This window comes from Capra hircus, chromosome 2 (genome assembly GCF_001704415.2).
Source record: "Capra hircus breed San Clemente chromosome 2, ASM170441v1, whole genome shotgun sequence".
NCBI lineage: Eukaryota > Metazoa > Chordata > Mammalia > Artiodactyla > Bovidae > Capra > Capra hircus.
This window is the reverse complement of record NC_030809.1, coordinates 31,507,110-31,526,029: the sequence shown is the minus strand read 5'-3', so window position 1 is coordinate 31,526,029 and position 18,920 is coordinate 31,507,110. Positions and strand designations below refer to the sequence as shown.

Below are 18,920 nucleotides of genomic sequence, written 5' to 3'. Positions count from 1 at the left end.
GAATCGAACCCGCGTCTACTGCCCTACAGGCATATTTTTTACCCTCTGAGCTAGCAGGGAATACCATATTCTAACTTCTTTCTTACTCCACCTGTTAAGCTAACACAGGGCTACACTCATTTTCCCTTCCCCAAGGATAAAGAGGAGTGTGATGGCACACTCTCCTTCTGTAAGAACAGGCCGTGTTGGCATTCTGGTTTGTCTCTCCTGTGAATCTGATGAAAGTGCAGTATCAGCTGGGTTGTAACATGTCCTGAGTTGGAGGTGACCCCTGATTGGTGAGTGCTTTACTATGAATACTGCTGGGAGGCTGTAGCATTAGGCTTCCTTAGTCCGTTGACTCTTGTGAATATGTCTGACTTTTGTGGGAATCCTGAAAACTGGGCCAAGAGGGACGTGCTGTTGTGGATCTCATCTCCTTGTTTCTGAGCTATCACCTGGGGGCTGAGAGAGTGGGCCTGAACTAAAACAGATGAGGACTCACCTGCAGGAGCAAGCTGCACCCGCCTGAGGAGCCTGTGCTTCCTGTCTACGGTCCTCTAAGTGAATCTGGTGCCAAACACGCTCCCTGGTAGTTCCATGAGTCTGAATGTCTAGCTGAGCTTAAAAATAAAGAGATGCCACCCAATTATCCCTTCCAGGGAGCTCTTAAAAAGCTATTTTTACATCTACTTGGGCAGTGCTGTGTGCTTCTCTTCAACTGGCCAGAACACAGCAGAAAAATGACTGTTACTTATATTTCATCCTTAAAGCCATCATCCTTACTATTGGTCATCAGTTCAGTTCAGTTCAGTTGCTTAGTCGTGTCTGACTCTTTGCGACCCCATGAATCGCAGCACGCCAGGCCTCCCTGTCCATCACCAACTCCCGGAGTTCACCTAAACTCATGTGCATTGAGTCAGTGATGCCATCCTGCCATCTCATCCTTTGTTGTCCCCTTCTCCTCCTGCCCCCAATCCCTCCCAGCATCAGTCTTTTCCAATGAGTCAACTCTTTGCACTAGGTGGCCGAAGTACTGGAGTTTCAGCTTCAGCATCATTCCTTCCAAAGAAATCCCAGGGCTGATCTCCTTCAGAATGGACTGGTTGGATCTTCTTGCAGTCCAAGGGACTCTCAAGAGTCTTCTCCAACACCGCAGTTCAAAAGCATCAATTCTTCGGTGCTCAGCCTTCTTCACAGTCCAACTCTCACATCCATACATCGGTCATCACCATCATCAAAATCATCATCATCTCAACCACCACAAGAATCTGTGCACCCCAGCTCCTGCCTGTCACCTCCCTCTCTTTTATCTAGAGCACATTTTGCACACAAGTGTGCTCAGTTGCTTCAATTATGTCTGACTCTTTGCAACCCCATGGACTCTTTGCAACCTCGGGGCTCCTCTGTCCATGGGATTCTCCAGGCAAGAATACTGGAGTGGGTTGCCATTTCTTTCTCCAGGGGATCTTCCTGACCCAGGGATCAAACTCAGGTCTCCTACATTACAGGTAGATTCTTTTACCACTGAGCCACCAAGGAAGCCCAGAGCACATATCTCTTTTCCCTTTTTAAATTTTTACAGGTGAGATAGTCTAACTATAAATACATGTGACCACTTTTGGATGGCACTAAAAGAGATGAGGGTCCCTATGCATTCCCCTTCCATCTAATAACAGTTTCCAAGCAGTCACTGGCTGTCACACCAGATGATTGGATAGCTCATGGTGGGGCTGTGCCCCTGGGAAGGATGTTTTCCTGAAGGCTTGGAAGGAAGGAAAACAATGTGAAAACTCTCAGCATTTGGCTCACTCTGCTTTTCCCATAATTGGAGTGACTGAGGGTCACATGTATACAAGATGGGAGAAAAAGTGGGCCAGGGGTGGGGAGCAGGCAGGCAGATAGAGGAGCCAAGGAAGAGACAGAGAAGGAGATGGTCCCAGAGCCCTACTCAGAGGAGACAGCATGAGGAGGAGAGATCAGAGCTCCAGGCGGGCCAGGGTGCTGGGTGGCTCAGAGCCAGGGTGCAGCCTGCCATGGCGGCCCCTCCTGTACATGGGCCCATGTGCACTGAAGTCTCAGGTGGCATCTGTAGGTTTCTCAGTGCTGCGGCAGGAGCCCTGCTCTCTGATGCCAGGGGATAATAAAAAGAGCCCTGGGTGGCCAGCTGGGAGACCTTGCTTCTAGTCCCAGCTGAGCAATCGTGAGTTGATCACTCCCCTTCCGTGGGCCCCCTGTTCTCTCGTCTTCCAAACAAGGGAGTTGTCTCGACTGGTCCCATGACCAAGTCTCTTCTATGTCCAGTTTTCCCAGTTTTCAAATCTCTGGAGCCCTGATTGGGAGATGGTATTTATGCTCCTCTCTCTCTCTCTCTCTCATGCTGGCCTCCAGGGCAGGAGCTTATTGGTGACATCATTGGCCCACAGCCCGTGGGCAGAAGGGCCAGGGTACCAGTACTGAGCGGAAGCTCTGAGAAGCTCTGTGAGTTTCACTCATCCTCTTGTGCTCCTGCCCTTGGTGGGAAGACTACACCCCAGTAGTTCCTGCCCCTTTAGCCTGGGCCCCATCATAAGGAGACACTCAGGCTTGAGCCCAACACAGTCTCAGAAGCTAAGTCCAGCCAAGCCTGGCAGAACCAACTCATCTCGTGGACCCACGAATGGGACATAAATGCTTGCTGTGAGGCAGTGCAATTTCGGAGCTGTTTGTTACTGCAGCCAAAGCTGACAAATACACCACATGACAGGAAAGTGTGTCTCATAGACATGCACTCCAGGGACCCATCAAAGGCCCGCCTGAAGGAGAATGAAGGGCAGCTGGAAGGGCCCTACAGGAAGGCTTCCACTGCTTCCCTCTTCTTGCCAGAGCCACACACCTCCATATGGAGACGCACCTGGTTTTTGGCATCAACAACTCGTGCCTCAGCAGGGGTAGGAAGGGAGTCTGGTGGGAGAGGAAACTAAATTAGAATGCCTCAATGTCAAATTGCTCCCCATTCACAGTCCTCTCTCTTCTATAGGCCTCCAAGCCTGGGCAGTCTGTTTCTTTCACTGCCTAGGTGCTGTAATTAAATGGCTCTTGAACTTGGGAGTTGACATACTGGTTTAGCCAGCATGGAGAGGCAGCAAGACACTTAGATAGGTTTACAAGTGCCAGCGTCACTAGTCTCTGGCTGCTGCAATCTGTATGCAAGCCTCTGTGATCCCTACTATTAAAAGACCCTGAAGAAAATGAACACCCTCTCAGCCCAATTCTAGCTGATAGATGTTTTCTTGTCAAACAGAGCAGTGTAGCCTATTTGATAGAAACACAAACTAAAGCCCAGAGAGGACCACTGTGGAGCTCCGGTGCTGTTGGCACTATAGCCTAGGGGGTAACCTGAGAGGTCCAGGATAGGAGGTATGACCAGGGCTTAAGCATGCTTCCTTCACTCAGAGAAAACCAGGGCCATTCCCCACCTCCTCAGTCATTTGGATGAAGACTCCAGAGTTGACAGCCACAGTCATCTGCTGGAAAAAACAAAAACCCTCCACCAGCCACCTAATATAATGGAAGAGGAGGGAACATACATTTGGGAATGGGGTAAGGGAGCAACCAGAAACTTACAGTGGTGGGATTCTAACCTTCTTCTAAAACACTGAAAGCTTTAAAGCAAAACCTTACCCGGAACAGACACATATGTAAATCAATGAAAGTACAGAAGCTAGGGGGGAAGCAGGGATGAAGACTCAGAGCCTGTCTGTACAGCATCTCATTCCCCACTCCTTAAAGTGGCTCTTGAAGTTGTGCATGGAACCCCTGAACTACATCCACTTTGAAAACCACTAGATTAGAGAAATCTTGGGTATTAATAGACTTACAGAAAGCTGAAAAAAAAAGGGGAGCAAGGTATCATCGTGATTGTTTCTGGGCATTTTGCTGTGAAGAGAATGGAATTAAATGTATAGGCCTCCTTTGTCCTGATTTGGCACAATGGATAAGAGGCCTTCCACAACTTGCCTAAGGCAGGTAGACTGACCAACTGACCTTTCTCAAATATTCTTAGAGGCTAATCTCCTCATTTTCATCTTCAACTGGGCAGGACAGAGTTGCCAGGAAAGACTGAGGTCTCCTGTCTTTGTCCTTTCTCCTCCTACTCCCTACACACCCCTCAAATCTAAGCCACAGCCCCTCTTGAGCTCACAAGTCTCAAGCCTGGTGCCATCTCTGCTTTGACCTTTTTGACCTTCAAGAGGGAGGGACCCTGGGAGACGTGTCTAATTCACCAGCCTATGGCTCCCCACTTCCTGTAGAGACAAGCTTCTAGACCCACCTAGGCACACCGTGTCCACGAATCCACACATCCCAGAGACCCCCCTATGCACACCACATCCACGAATCCACACATCCTACCCCCCCCCCCCCCCCCCCCCCCCCCCCCCCCCCAACCACACATCCTGGAGACCCCACCCTCATGCACACCACATCCCACAGAATCCACACATCCTGGAGACCCCCCTAGCACACCACGATCCACACATCCCACCCCACTCCCCATGCCACCACCCCCCCCTCTGCACACCACGTCCACGAATCCACACATCCGACCCCCCCCACCACGTCCACAATCCACACATCCGGAGACCCCCTCTGCACACCACGTCCACGATCCACACATCCCGACCCCCCCCCCCCCCCCCCCCCCCCCCCCCCCCCCCCCCCCCCCCCCCCCCCCCCCCCCCCCCCCCCCCCCCCCCCCCCCCCCCCCTATGCACACCACTCCACGAATCCACACATCCCAGAGACCCCCCTATGCACACCACATCCACGAATCCACACATCCTGGAGACCCACCTCTGCACACCACGTCCACTGAATCCACACATCCGGAGACCCACCTACTGCACACCACGTCCATGAATCCACACATCCTGGAGACCCCCCTATGCACACCACGTCCACGAGTCCACACATCCCGGAGACCCACCTCTGCACACCACGTCCACGAATCCACACATCCCGAGACCCCCCTCTGCACACCACATCCACGATCCACACATCCTGGAGATCCACCTCTGCACACCACATCCATGAATCCACACATCCCGGAGACCCCCCTATGCACACCACGTCCACAAATCCACACATCCCGAATACCCACCTATGCACACCACGTCCACGAATCCACACATCCCGGAGACGCCCCTCTGCACACCACGTCCACGAGTCCACACATCCTGGAGACCCACCTCTGCACACCACGTCCACGAGTCCACACATCCCAGAGACCCACCTCTGCACACCACGTCCACGAGTCCACACATCCCGGAGACCCACCTATGCACACCACGTCCATGAGTCCACACAACCTGGAGACCCCCCTATGCACACCACATCCACGAGTCCACACATCCCGGAGACCCACCTCTGCACACCACATCCACGAATCCACACATTCCAGAGACCCACCTCTGCACACCACATCCATGAATCCACACATCCCGGAGACCCACCTAGGCACACCGTGTCCATGAATCCACACATCCCAGAGACCCCCCTATGCACACCATGTCCACGAATCCACACATCCTGGAGACCCACCTCTGCACACCATGTCCATGAATCCACACATTCCAGAGATCCACCTAGGCACACCACGTCCATGAATCCACACATCCCAGAGACCCCCCTATGCACACCACGTCCACGAATCCACACATCCCGGAGACCCACCTCTGCACACCACGTCCACGAATCCACACATCCCGGAGACCCCCCTCTGCACACCACATCCACGAATCCACACATCCCGGAGATCCACCTATGCACACCACATCCACGAATCCACACATCCCGGAGACCCACCTCTGCACACCACGTCCACGAGTCCACACATCCCGGAGACCCACCTCTGCACACCACGTCCACGAATCCACACATCCCAGAGACTCACCTATGCACACCACGTCCATGAATCCATACATCCCATAGCAGATCTGGAAGAGGAGGTCTTGGCGCTGCCATTTTGCTGAGGGGCTGAAGGTCGACCAGATGAGCCAAGAGATGCTGGCGATGAGGAAGAGGGAACCCAGGATGGCAGCTGCAATCTGGACCTTCTCGATGACTGTCAGGGAGATGGCCTGCCACTGCAGGAGCGAGAATGGCGGGTCAGCGGGGGCCTGCAGGCCCTCACCCCATTTCCACCCCATCCCCACCCCCTCCTCCTGCTGCCGCCCCAGGCTCTCACCTCTGGATTAAAACCAGGGCTCACCAACATGCGATACAATGACTCTTTTTAAGAGTTTCTGAGTATTAACTTTGTGTTTTTGATATGGAAGAAACCTATATCATACCGAATGATCAGAAGTCATTTCTGGGTGGGCCATGCTGAGAAGGAAAGTCCTTGTGGTTGATTATGATGCAGACAGAAAACTGGGAAGGAGAAAGTGGGAATGCAGTGTGTAGTGGTGTTCCAGGTCCCCAGAATATTATTTTCTGAGCAACACATTATTTGCTCACTAATAGGTGCTAAGAGGGCACAGGCCTTTTTTTTTTTTTTGCTTGTTTTCTACAACAACACCTGGCATGTCATTTAATATACATGCTAGAGATTACCAATTCAACAAACAAAAAGAGGCCACAGGATGTCAGGGAGAGAGAAGAAAAACAGTATAATTTACTGACTATATACGAATGCCGAAATTTCGGTGTTTTTTTTTTTTAACAGAAAAGCACTATGCTAATAGCTGTGTTGATGGATGGATTGAAGGCTAGAGTGTGGGTGGGTTTCCACTCTGAAATTCTATGAGTCTATGACTGATCCAGGTGTCACAGGTCTAAATGAGCCATGAGTTGGATTTTACTTTGGGATTTGTTCATGCTCTTGCTCAGCAAATATGTACCGGGTGTTCTGTGTGTGTACCCTGCTAGGTGCTGAATATAAAGCAGTAAGCAAAAACTTGCAGACTTCTGCCTTCATGGGGCTTCACATTTAGAGAACACACAGACAGACATATGATTATTTACAATGGCAATCCACCATGACATATGAGAGCCTATGACGGGATTTCACTTCCTAGAGGAAGCAATGAGTTGAGTGGGAGTTTACTAGACAAAGAGAGGAGGCATATGTGTCCAGCAGGGAGAAAAGCATGTGCAAAGGCCCTGTGACAGAAGAAAGCAGGGTAAGTACAAAAACCTGGAAGAAGACCGAGAGGGTGGAGCAGAGAGCAGGGAGTGGGGTAAGACAACTGGGAAGGGAAGAAGGAATACCACACGGGAGCCTAAGGAATATGCAAAGACTTTTTAAAACTTTTTTGTAAGAATAAACATGATACTCTTGACCAGTGTGCAGCAGGGAAATGACAGGATCAGGCTTGGGAAGGTGGCATGTGTGCATGCTCAGTTGTGTCTGACTCTTTGAGACCCGATGGACTGTAGCCCACCAGGCTCCTCTGTGCGTGGGATTTCCCAGGCAAGAATACTGGAGTGGGTTGCCATTTCCTTCTCTAGGGGATCTTCACAACCCAGGGATCAAACCTGCATCTCCTGCATTTGAAGGCAGATTCTTTCCTTCTGTGCTACCTGGGAAGCCCTTCGGAAGGTGGAAGGAAGGACTATCCCCTGACTGTAGCAGTTTGTGTAACGCCCTGCAGAGAGCACCTAGTAGGCATTTCAGAAGGCATGTCAGAACTCCCCAGAAAAGGCGGACAACCTTCCTTCTGCCAACAGCGAGCCCTCCCTGCACATTATACAGCCTAGACGGAAGCACTGATGATTTTGGCTCCTGCTGGGACTGACCAGTGGCCCCTAAGGAACTGTAACTATTGGAAAGCATTTGCTCACTCATCTAGATGTGAGACATCAGCCTTTACATGTAACTATACAGATCGCATCCTGTTACAGGTAATTGGGCCTTTACATTTTCCACTGCTCTTTCCACCCCGCCTAGGGTTACACATAACAGGAATTTTCCAGAAGATGGCCTGAACCCAAGGACTCCTCTAATAGAGGGCAAATACTTTTTCCAGAGCCAGCCTCCCTCTCTGTGAAGAGGGCTCCCGATTGAGCTTTTTGTTTCTACCTCTATGACATCAACACCCTCCCCTTCTTCTGCTCTAGACAGAAGAAACCCCAAATGGAGAGGCAGAGGAAGCTCCCCTTAATCCCTAAAGTCCTTCCTACCAGCCCCAAGCCACTTGTGGAAGCCATACAGCACCCCAACTATGATTTGAAGCAGGAAGAAGAAAAAGCAGGATGGGGTGCTATGCCCAAGGCTTCCCTCCTGTCTGCCCCATGGGAGGCTCCACAAGCGACATGGGGAGCAGAGTCACAAGGAGAAAGGAGAGGACAGGGGAGCTCTCTGGTCTCCCAGGGAGATGGGGAAGGGCTCCCCAGGGAGCAGGCTCTGCCCCTACTGGATCCCCGGAGCTTCTTCATCCCCAGCAAGCTCCTGATCAACGCATCCAGAGACTTCTCCATGCCCCTCTGTGCAGTGAATGGAGAGACCAAGGGGCAAGAGCATGAAGACAGATGAGACTTTCCTTATAACAAGAAGAGGCAGTGAGCAAGGGCCTGGTGACCCAATCCTAGCTCAGCTCTGCTCCAACTCACGGAGTGTGACCTAGGAGAAGTCAATAAGTTATCAGGACTTCCAAAAAGTGGAGATAATTGTTTCCTAGAGTATTGTGAGAATTAAGTGAAATTAAAGGGTACCTGCTGCCATCATTTCCATTCCTGTTTATATTAATGCATGGCAAGGTAGGAGTATTCATAACCATACTTAGCAAACTCCATGCTGGGTGTGTAGGGTAGAGGTGAAGGGCCAGACTCAGGAGTCAGACCCCTGGATATAACCCTGCTCCACCAGGGTGACCTCGGGCAAATTGTTGACCCCTCTGTGCCTCCATTGTCTCATCTGTAAATTGGGAATGATAATAGTACCCATTGCATTGGGTTGTTTTTAGTATTAAATTATATATGTGAACACTTAGAACAACAACAGGCCCCGGTAAGCACTAATTAAATGTTCATGAATATAACTGCAGTTCAGATGTAGCAAAGAGGATGAGAGGCATCCACAGAGCCTTGAGACCACAGGGCTACACTGAAATGCCACCTTTCTCAAGAGCTCTTCCTAGAAACAAAGCTTGCAGAGGGTCACCGAGATAACATGCTATCATGCCCACTGTTTCTCAGAATGTTTTATGGGGTCATGAACCAAGAGATGAGACATCGGAGACTTGGAAGAAACCTCCCTACTCTGACAGCAGTTAGCCCCGGCACCCCATCCATTGTTCTGCTTTCTCTCGGTAGAGCTTGCCTGCTCCATCCTCCACCACAGATGAGGGGGATCAGAAGTTGCCCCACCATGGCTGAGCAGGCAGTCATCTCACACTTGGCTGGGACTGAGGAGCCCAAGACATGTAATTGGGTCAATTTGGGCCACAAACACACAGTACTGCTGCTAGTCCAGACTACTTCCTTCTTCTGGTACTATCTGCAAGAGTGAAATGGCATTTTCTGAGCACACACCACTGAATGCAATGAGGTCCAGTCACAATCCAAAAGTAACAGAATCAGAATCTCCATGACTAGAAACTCACAGTTAAAGACACAGCAGTAGCTTAAGAATAAATTTATTCTTAATTAGTAACTTAAGAATTATTCTTAAGTAGTAACTTGATAAACTTATTCCAGAGTTCCAAAGAAACGCAAGGAGAAATAAAGACTTCTTAAGTGATCGATGCAAAGAAATAGAGGAAATCAATATAATGAGAAAGACTAGAGATCTCTTCAAGAAAATCAGAGATACCAAGGGAACATTTCATGCAAAGATGGGCACAATAAAAGACAAAGTTATTCTTAAGTAGTAACTTAAGAATAAAGAATAAAGTAGAAAGGCAATGTCAATATTGCCATTTGCTTAAGGCACTTGTGAGATTAGAATAATCTTTTCTTTTCTTTACTCCCAGGAAAAGATTCATTGGAAAAGACCCTGATGCTGGGAAAGATTGAGGGCAGGAGGAAAAGAGGGCAACAGAGGATGAGATGGTTGGATGGCATCATCGATTCAATGGACATGAGTCTGAGCAAACTTCAGGAGATAGTGAAGGACAGGGAAGCCTGGCGTGCTGCACTCCAGGGGGTCTCAAAGAGTCAGACAACACTGAGAGACTGAACAACAACCCCCAGGAAAAAGTTATCCCTAAATGTTTCTTCCCTTTTTGTGTCAAGGGCTGATGCCTGTTTATGAGCCAAGGACAGAGCCAAGGGGGCACTGAGCTGGTGGGTTTGGATTCTGACCCTTTTCCAAGGCTTGAATCGGCTAAGAAAGAAGAGTTAATGCACCCCAGGGCCTGGAATCAGACACTGCTATTTTAAGACACTTCAAGATTTTGAAATGAGTAGCTGAGGATGGAACCAGCGCATGGGGAGGCACCTCTTGTTCTGACTTTTTGGTGCACCATCAGGATGACTGAGGTGCCTAGGGGTTCTAAGGCTCCCTTCTAGCAATAATGACCCCCCCATCCCGGGCTGGCCCCCGCTGCAAGGACACTGCAGCTCTGGGTGTTTGCAGCTGCCCTTCCATGCAGAGATCCCAGCCCACCATCATCCCCAAGCCACTCGCTCTGCTGGGGCAGCAGCACTGACTCTCTCTCACCCCCTCAGACAGGAGAGAGACAACTGTGCCAAGCTGCTGGAGTTCCCCGCACCCTCGCCAGCATGCTGGCTAATTGATGACGTGGCAGCTTCACTGGCTGACCGTGTCTATGTGAAGGTATTTTCAGAAGCAAAGTGCCCTCTCTCTGTGTGTGTGCCTCGCAGGGGAGAGCTGTGTGATGTGGAGGATTTATGAGGTGGCACAGGGGCTGTCAGCTCTTCTGGGGATAACAGATGTCTCAGGGCAGGGTGGGAGGGGTCGGGAGGACCGTGGGGGGAGTGGGGGCCTCTGATCTGACAGCCCGGCCCCGTGTGAATCTGTTCCGCAGACCCCATCTGAACCCTGGCCTTCCTGCCCTTGACCTTCATGGACTCTTTATATTCTCTCCCTTTTCCTTCCTGCCCCATCTTTTCTCTTCCTCTGATCCCCTCTTGTGTCTCGTCTCGGTCTTTCTCTAGTCCCTGTCGTAAGAGGTGAGGTCTGTGGACCAGGAGCAGCAGCATCACTGGGTAGCTTGTTGGAATGGAGACTATCAGGCCCCACCCTGCGTTTTGTTGGGATTCCAGGCACCGTCAAGCTTGGGACATAGCATTCAGTCTCTGCTCTCATTTCTTCTTTTCTGCCCTTAACCTCATCACAGTCTTTCTCCTCACCGTCCCACCCTGCCTCTTTGCCTTTTTGCACTCTGTTCTCTCTTTCTTATTGTTTCCTCCCTCCCTCTCCTCTTTTCTTCTTGCTCCTTTTCCTTATTTCATTTATCCATGAACTCACTTTTTCTCTCTTCCATGTTTCCTTCTCTTATCTATTTCTGTCTCTTGATCCCACCCCTTTCTCCTCTTCTGGCTGAGGCTTAAGAGAAAACACAAAAATTCTTTCCTGCCCTCCTGCCCACTCTCCATCCTCGGTCTCGCCCACCTGGCCCATCTCTTTGCCTTCCTCCAAAGCCCCGGAGCTCTAAGGTGACTCACGTCCGGAGATCACGGGGTGTGGGGAAGCCCGGCCCTCGCCGCAGCGCCCCAGGGGCAGCCCCGGGCCTTACCTGCAGAGGGTTCTTTGTGCTGATGGCGATTACGTGGTACTTGTAGTAGCACAGCTCGCAGCTCCAGCAGCCCCGCTCGCTGATCCACTTGATGAGGCAAGGCTGGTGCGTGCACTTGACGGAGCCATCGCAGCGGCACGGGCTCAGCAGCTCCCCCTGCAGGGAGAGAGGCGCAGGGTGGTGAGCCAGTGAACCAGTGAGGTTGCTCAGTCGTGTCCTACTCTTTGCGACCCCATGGACTGTAGCCTACCAGGCTCCTCCATCCATGGAATTTTCCAGGCAAGAGTAATGGAGTGGGTTGCCATTTCCTTCTCCAGGGGATCTTCCCAACGCAGGGACTGAACCCAGGTCTCCCACATTACAGGCAGACGCTTTACCATCTCAGCCACCAGGAAGCCAGACCTCAGCAATGAGGGGAAGGGGCGGGGAGTTTGCCTTCAGAGTTGCTTTGCCCCCAACCCTCCATGTCTCTGGTCTCTCCAGACCAGACCACAGACTTGGTTGGGAGGAGGCCTGGGCTCCAGGTTCCCAATTTCAGTGAATTCAACTAACAGTTCTGAGCTCCTGGCTCCTACTTGGTACTTCCCAAGTCCTAGGGCTTCTATGAAAACGAGTGAGAGGATCTCCATGGAAGTTCTCTGCCATCCAAAGCGGGTGTCAGCCTAGGTAGGCTTCTCTTTAAAGGTACAGCCAGGGGTCTCAAACCCAAATGCTCTCAGGGACAGACAGGCCACACTGTGACTGAAGCCAGCTGGAGGGAACTGGAATGGATTGGCGGGTTGAAGAGACAGACATCATCTGCTGCAGATGTGGGACTCTGTGTTCCAGGGAGGCAAGCGTTTATGCAAAACTTCCCCGTAGTCAAATCTCAACAGCAAACCCAAGCTTTGAATACATGTCATGAAGATCATTTGGCCTGGCTTTGGAGTTCTGGTCCTGAGCCTTTGCACTCTTCTGCAGCACAACCCATAGAGACCCAGATCCCCTCTGTGAAGCCTCTTGCCCCTGGTCCCAGAGCAACAAAAACGTGGCAGGCTTGGATCCTGGAGACCTAGGAGGCTGAGCAGATGCCCCCTCTGAAGGCCTGGGGCCCTCTCAGCATGTCCCTTGGGACTGGCTGGGAGTGGTTGGCAAGCCCAGCTTGGAGCAGGCTTCACTAGAAGCAGGGAGGCAAAGACAGTGCCAGAGTTGAAGCTCCTTGTGGACTGCAAGGCTGGACTCAGTCTCCAGAGCCTCCTGTGACCACATGTCACATGACCACATGTCACATGACCACACGCCACATGACCACAACTGAAGCCTGCACCCACTCCCTGCTGGTCCTGATGCTGCGGGCCCCCAAGGGCCTCCCTCACTCCCTTCTCTCCTCCCCCTCCCTTTCCCCTCTTTCTCCCTCCTCGCTTAGAGCCTGTCATTTCTACCTCCTGACTCCTGTCCACCAGCGTCTTCATTAACCTTCTCAGGGACTTTAGGAGTGGGTCCCACCCAACTCCCCAACTTCTGCTCCCTTCTGACCCATCCCAAGGCCCCCTTCCTTACTTCCCACGTGCTTCCTCCCCCAGCTCATCTATTTTGAAGGAGATGCCTTCTGCATCACTCCTGTCAAAGGACCCAGAAGCTGCCAGGCACAGCCCATTCCCTAAGCCCCATGATGGTGTTTGCGATATGCTCACTGAAGCCATGTCCCTTTTAATATGGTGATGGTGGTTTAGTCGCCAAGTGGTGTCCAATTCTTTTGCAACCCTATGGACTGTAGCCTGCCAGGCTCTTCTGTCCATGGGATTTCCTAGGCAAAAATACTGGAGTGGGTTGCCATTTTCTTCTCCAGAGGATCTTCCCCACCCAGGAATCAAATCTGTGTATCTTGCTTTGCAGGTGGATTCTTTATCCACTGATCCACCTGGGAATTTGGGGATTTCACTATTCGAGAAACCACGTCTTGTTCCCAACTTAGGATAAGCAGGCACAGGAGCTCCTGACCTATTAGTTACAGATCTTTATTTGTGTATTTAGTCATACTCTTTGCTGTAGACTATAGAAACAGTCCTTTTCTCCCAAGATGCATGGAATCATCTTTCCCTTTCACTTCAACTCCTGTCACTCAAAGACTACCCCTCAGCCTGGATGAGGTCTAGAGTGTCTTTCTGCACCTGGTGTACCTGTCCAATTGCTTTTCTGTCTTCATGATGGTTCCAAAGCCACCTTCTACAGGGAGTCATCCCTGATTTCTCTAGGTTGAGTGCAGTGCCTTGATTTCTGAGCACCTTGTCAGTGTAACCTTCTGAGGCCCTTGGCATACGCCTATCCACTGCCCCGTCAGAGGAGCCCCAGGAGGCAGGGATGGGATGTTGTTCATCTTTGCATTCATTCTCCCAGTGCCTAGACTACACCCAGTAAGCCTTCAACAGCCTTTGTGTTGAGCAAGTGAAAACATAATTCAATTGTCTGCTCAGGTTTCCTGCCTGGCCCAGAGGAATGAAGATGAGACAGCCTATTCCATAAGAACAGGAGCCATGTCCATCTTGTTGACCTTGGGACCCCAGCACTTCACTCAGTGCCCAGCACTCCACACGTGTATGTATGATGAAGGAACCTGGTGATGGAAATACTCAGGGTGCCACCACCTCATAAAATCCTCTCTGGTTCCCCACTCTGCTCCTTTTGTGTTGACAGGCCTCCTCACGGTGGCTGCAGGCCAGGAACCCTCCCATACCCACTGTGAAAGCACTTCCCCATGTGTCTCTGGGTCACTATACCATGACCCCTCACAGCAGCAGGATGCATCTTATGTCCGTCTTTGCATCCTTAGCACCTAGTGCAGTACGTGAAACAGATACTCTTTTTTTTTTTTTTGCAGCCATGCCACTTGGCATGTGGGATCTTAGTTCCCTGACTGGGGATCAGATGGAACCCAGGACCCCTGCAGAGGAAGCATGGAGTCTTGGCTGCTGGACTGCCGGGGAAGTCCCATACCCCATCCCACTTAAGCAGTGCAGTGTGCGCAGAGCTGTCTGATGAGTGAGAGGTTTCGCTCCTCTAGGACATGGCCAGCCTCTGGCTCCAGGCAGAGTAGGACAGGCAGGAGATGCCCACAACGCCAGGTGCTCACCACACCCATGGAGGCCTCCAGGTCCTCAGTAATGAGTAGTTGCTGCGTGGCTCTGAGAAAAAAATAGGAACGGGAGGGGGAGGAGAGGCGCTGAAGGAGGGGCAAAAGCCCTCATTATTCATGGCAGCATCTCCTAGGCTCATTAATTCTAACAGGATGAGCTGGGTCTGATTAATCGGGTTGTTAGGCAGCCATGTCAGATTGCCAATCAGGTAAGAGACAGTACTTCCGGTCCCCGGCAACGGTGCCAAGCAACAGCGAAGGCTGTTCTCTTTGCTTTCTAACGCGGCAGCCATGAGACAGGGGAGGACGAGCCGCTGGCCAGGCATAACTAACAAGACCTGGGCTCTCCACCATGGCTCTGGATGGGGGACCATCCCTGGGGCCTCTAGTTATCTGGAGAAGGAAGGAGCATGACCTGGCCTGGTCCCGGTGCCTGGCCACAGACCATGATGCCAAAGGTGTGCCATTTCCCCTGGAGCTCCCAGTCCCCGCACTTTCCCTGGATTGGACAACCCAAAGGTAGAACAGAGGCTTGCTTTGGGTGCCACCAACACTGGAAAACAAGGATACCGAAGCTGCTAGAAAAGTTTAACTTTGATGAAGGAAGTGATCCAGGATTTTAGGGGGGAAAAAATCTGCAAAAAAAGCTATTTTAACCTTGGCATTCACATAAGTTTTTTACTTTATGATTTGGCATATTTTTATGTACATTGGGGAGGAGGGCCATAATCTTTTTGTGTTTAGGGCTTCTAAGAGGCCTTAATCTGGACCCTGGACTATCTTTGGCTGGTCAACCTGTACTTTTCCTGGAACAAGAAAGATTGAATGAGCCAAAGCCAGATAGATTCAGGTTAGACTGAAGGAGAATGTTCTTTCCAGTCAACTTTATTACAAGCTAATATGGTGGTGGTGCAGAGGTTAAAGCGTCTGCCTGCAATGTGGGAGACCTGGGTTTGATCCCTGGGTCGGGAAGATCCCCTTGAGAAGGAAATGGCAACCCACTCCAGTATTCTTGCCTGGAGAAACCCATGGACGGAGGAGCTTGGTGGGCTACAGTCCATGGGTCACAAAGAGTCGGACACGACTGAGCAACTTCACTTCATTTCATTGTGGAACATGGAAATAGAGGTGGTAAACATCTCTCAATATAACAGTGACTCCTATTAAAGAGAAAGGTTAAATGACCAACCCAAGGTCACTCAGCCAGCCAGTGTCATGGCCAGAAAAAAAAAAAAAGCCAGGTCTTTCTGACATCAGAATCAGCTTCTTGCCCCACTCTGCTCATCCCTCTCTGTACTCTGGTTCCTGCTGTCCCTTGCACATCTGTGCCCATGGGTCTCTTCTTGTCTCTCCCTCTCTGCTCCAGCACCGGCCCTTTCACCAAGTCTGGAAGGGGCCGCTCTGGACCTATTTTCTGTCCCTGCATCATCACCCACAGTTCAGCCCTTAATCACGCTTCAGTTGTTTTCTCTAGGCTTCGGGGTGATCCTGCATACCCCATAGGACCAGGCACGTCAGAGTTACACAGTAAAGGTGCATTCATAGGCTGGATGAGCACCAGGGTAAGGCAGAGGATGAACCCCTCCAGCCCAGCTCCTGAGGGTCCAGCCTTTGGGCTGGAGGATTATCCCCATCTTGTCTGCAGTGTTCAGCAAACTCCACAGATCAAAGGGGCTCATTAAATGCAAAGGGCACCAGACACTTCCTGGATGATCTGCTCAGAGCTTTGGGGCCCAGAGACCACCCTGGGAATGACTAAGTCAAGAAAAATCAGAACTTCTCTAATCCCCTGGCCCCCATGGGACCCAGTGTAAGGGAGGGGTGAAGAGCAGAGTGTTTGAAAACCAACCCCTTAGATTTAAATGCATCCTTTTCTCCTTTTTAAATGTTTTTTTATTGTGGTAAAAGTCACATGATATAAAACATATATTGTCACCATGTTTAACTGTACAGTTCAGTGGAACTCAGTATGTTCACCTTGCTGAGCAAGTCCCAACATTATCACCTTCCTAAACTGAAACTCTGTCCCCATTAAACACTAACTCCCCATACCCCCCAGCCTCCAGCCCCTGGCATCTACCAAAGGACTTTCTGACTGCCTGAATTGGACTACTCTAGGAACCTCGTGCGTGTGCATGCTAAGTCGTTTCAGTCGTGTCTGACTCTGGGACCCTACAGACCATAGCCCGCCAGGCTCCTCTGTCTATTGGATTCTCCAGGCAAGAATACTGGAGCAGGTTGCCATGCCCTCCTCTAGGGGATCATCCTGACCCAGGGATCAAAACTGCACCTCTTACAGCTCCTGCACTAGCAGGCAGGTTCTTTACCACTAGTGCCACCTGGGAAGCCCCAAGCACCTTGTGTAAGTGGAGTTGTCAAACAGCATTTGTCTGTACCCCAGTATGTTAGAATGCATTTTTAACTTCATATATGTCCTACAAGCAGGTTGTACCTTCTTTTTCCCCACACCCCTGAGCTATATAGTACGTTCTCACCAGCCATCTACCTCATCTACAGCAGTGCATATACACCCATCCCAGCCTCCCCAACCCAACCCTCTTCAACACTTACTGGCTATGCAAACTTGAGCAAGTCTCTTAACCTCTCTGAGGTTCTCTTTCTTCACTTTTCCATTGCAGACAACTCTTAACCTCCTCAAAGCATGGCTGTAAGAATGGACTGAGATCATGCAAGCCAGGTGCTGGACACAGAGCCTGGCCTGAGTAAGTCCTCTTGTGAAAACATTACAATTTCAACTTGCCTTTCCATAATGACTTTAATTCCATAGGTTTTCTACTACAACTCTATTCTATGCTCCCACAATCGAATAAGTAAACCATGCCTGAAGTACAGGGTCAGCTGAGCCTAGAGGGAGACTGTGATGAAAGAAATGCCCAAGAGTCCACCCTGGTAAAGTGGATTAGGGGTTAGGACACAGGTCTCCCAGCTTCTGGCCCAGGACTGCCCTCTGTGTTAGCAGGGGTCACTGAGAATGTTTGGAGTCCTCCTTTCCTGGGGAGGCTGAACAGAAGGCTGCTTGGATGGGTTAAGTGGGGTTATGCTGGAGGCAGGACAAGGTGATCCGCAGCCTGTGGCTGTGGCTGAGCTGGCGGGTGGGGAAGAAAACAGGATGGATTCACCTCGCTGCCAAATGACACAGCAAGCTGCAGGAACAAGACTCCAGTCGTTTCTTCATTCACAAATTTCTTCCTGTTTATTTCTGCCTTGCTTCAGCTTTTCTCCCCTCCCAATCTGAAAGGACTTGCTTCTGGAGTCCTTAGGTTACCTGGTTGCCATGGCAGTTGGCAGGTAAGCCAAAGACTTCCCCTGCCACCCACATGGGCACCAGGCATCCTTGCCAGAAAGAAAAAAATGAAAAAGCAGCCCCAGTCCTGCTGTTCAATAGTTTGCAGTTCTGGGAGACTAGAACAAGGGAAGCAATAGACACAACAGCCTTGGGGTGCAGTTCAGGGACATTTCCCTTTATTGACACTAACATGGTGGTTAAGAGCTTGGACTCTAATCCCAGACAGACTTGAGTATATCCAGGCTCTTATGATCTGTGTGACCCCGGGCAAGTTGCTTAACCTCTCTGGGCCTTCATCAAATATACACGTAGTATGTTCCAAGTTCTATATGAGGTGACAAGGATACAGCAGTGAATGTTACTAACCAAAGTTCTCTGGTCAAGAAAGACAGACATTTTAAAAAGATAATCAAGGGACTTCCCTGGCAGTCCAGTGGTTAAGACTTTGCCTTCCAAGATAGAGGGTGTGAGTTCGATCCCTGGTCGGGGAGCTAAGACCCTATATGCTTCGCAGCCAAAAAACAGAAACATAAAACAGAAGCAGTGTTGTAACAAATTCAACAAAACCTTTAAAAATGGTCCACATCTAAACATCTTTTTAAAAATAAATAAATAAGATAAACAAGTAGCTGTAAGTACATGGCATGCTGTTATGTGCTATTATGGAGAAAAATAAGGAAGATGAGATACCAGGGAGGGGACAAGTTGAAATTCTACAAGTGGGGACATTTGACAGAAGACCTGAGGATAATGAGGGAGCAAGCCATGTAGGTGTATGAGACCTGAGCATTCGGGCAGAGAACATCAAGTACAAAGGCCCTGAGGCAGAAGCCTGTTTGGC

The 18,920-nt window shown here is 50.5% G+C and overlaps 1 protein-coding gene across 1 annotated transcript in view; it reads right to left on the bottom strand.

Annotated features, from left to right (window-relative positions):
* Window positions 1–18,920, bottom strand: part of MARCH4 (membrane associated ring-CH-type finger 4) — a 120,103-nt gene that overhangs the window by 15,778 nt on the left and 85,405 nt on the right. Inside the window, exons 2-3 of the mRNA XM_005676518.3 lie at window positions 11,661–11,816; window positions 5,912–6,104 (exon numbers count right to left, since the gene is read on the bottom strand). Of these exons, the coding sequence (XP_005676575.2) occupies window positions 5,912–6,104; window positions 11,661–11,816 (349 nt within the window). The remainder of the gene's footprint in view (window positions 1–5,911; window positions 6,105–11,660; window positions 11,817–18,920) is intronic.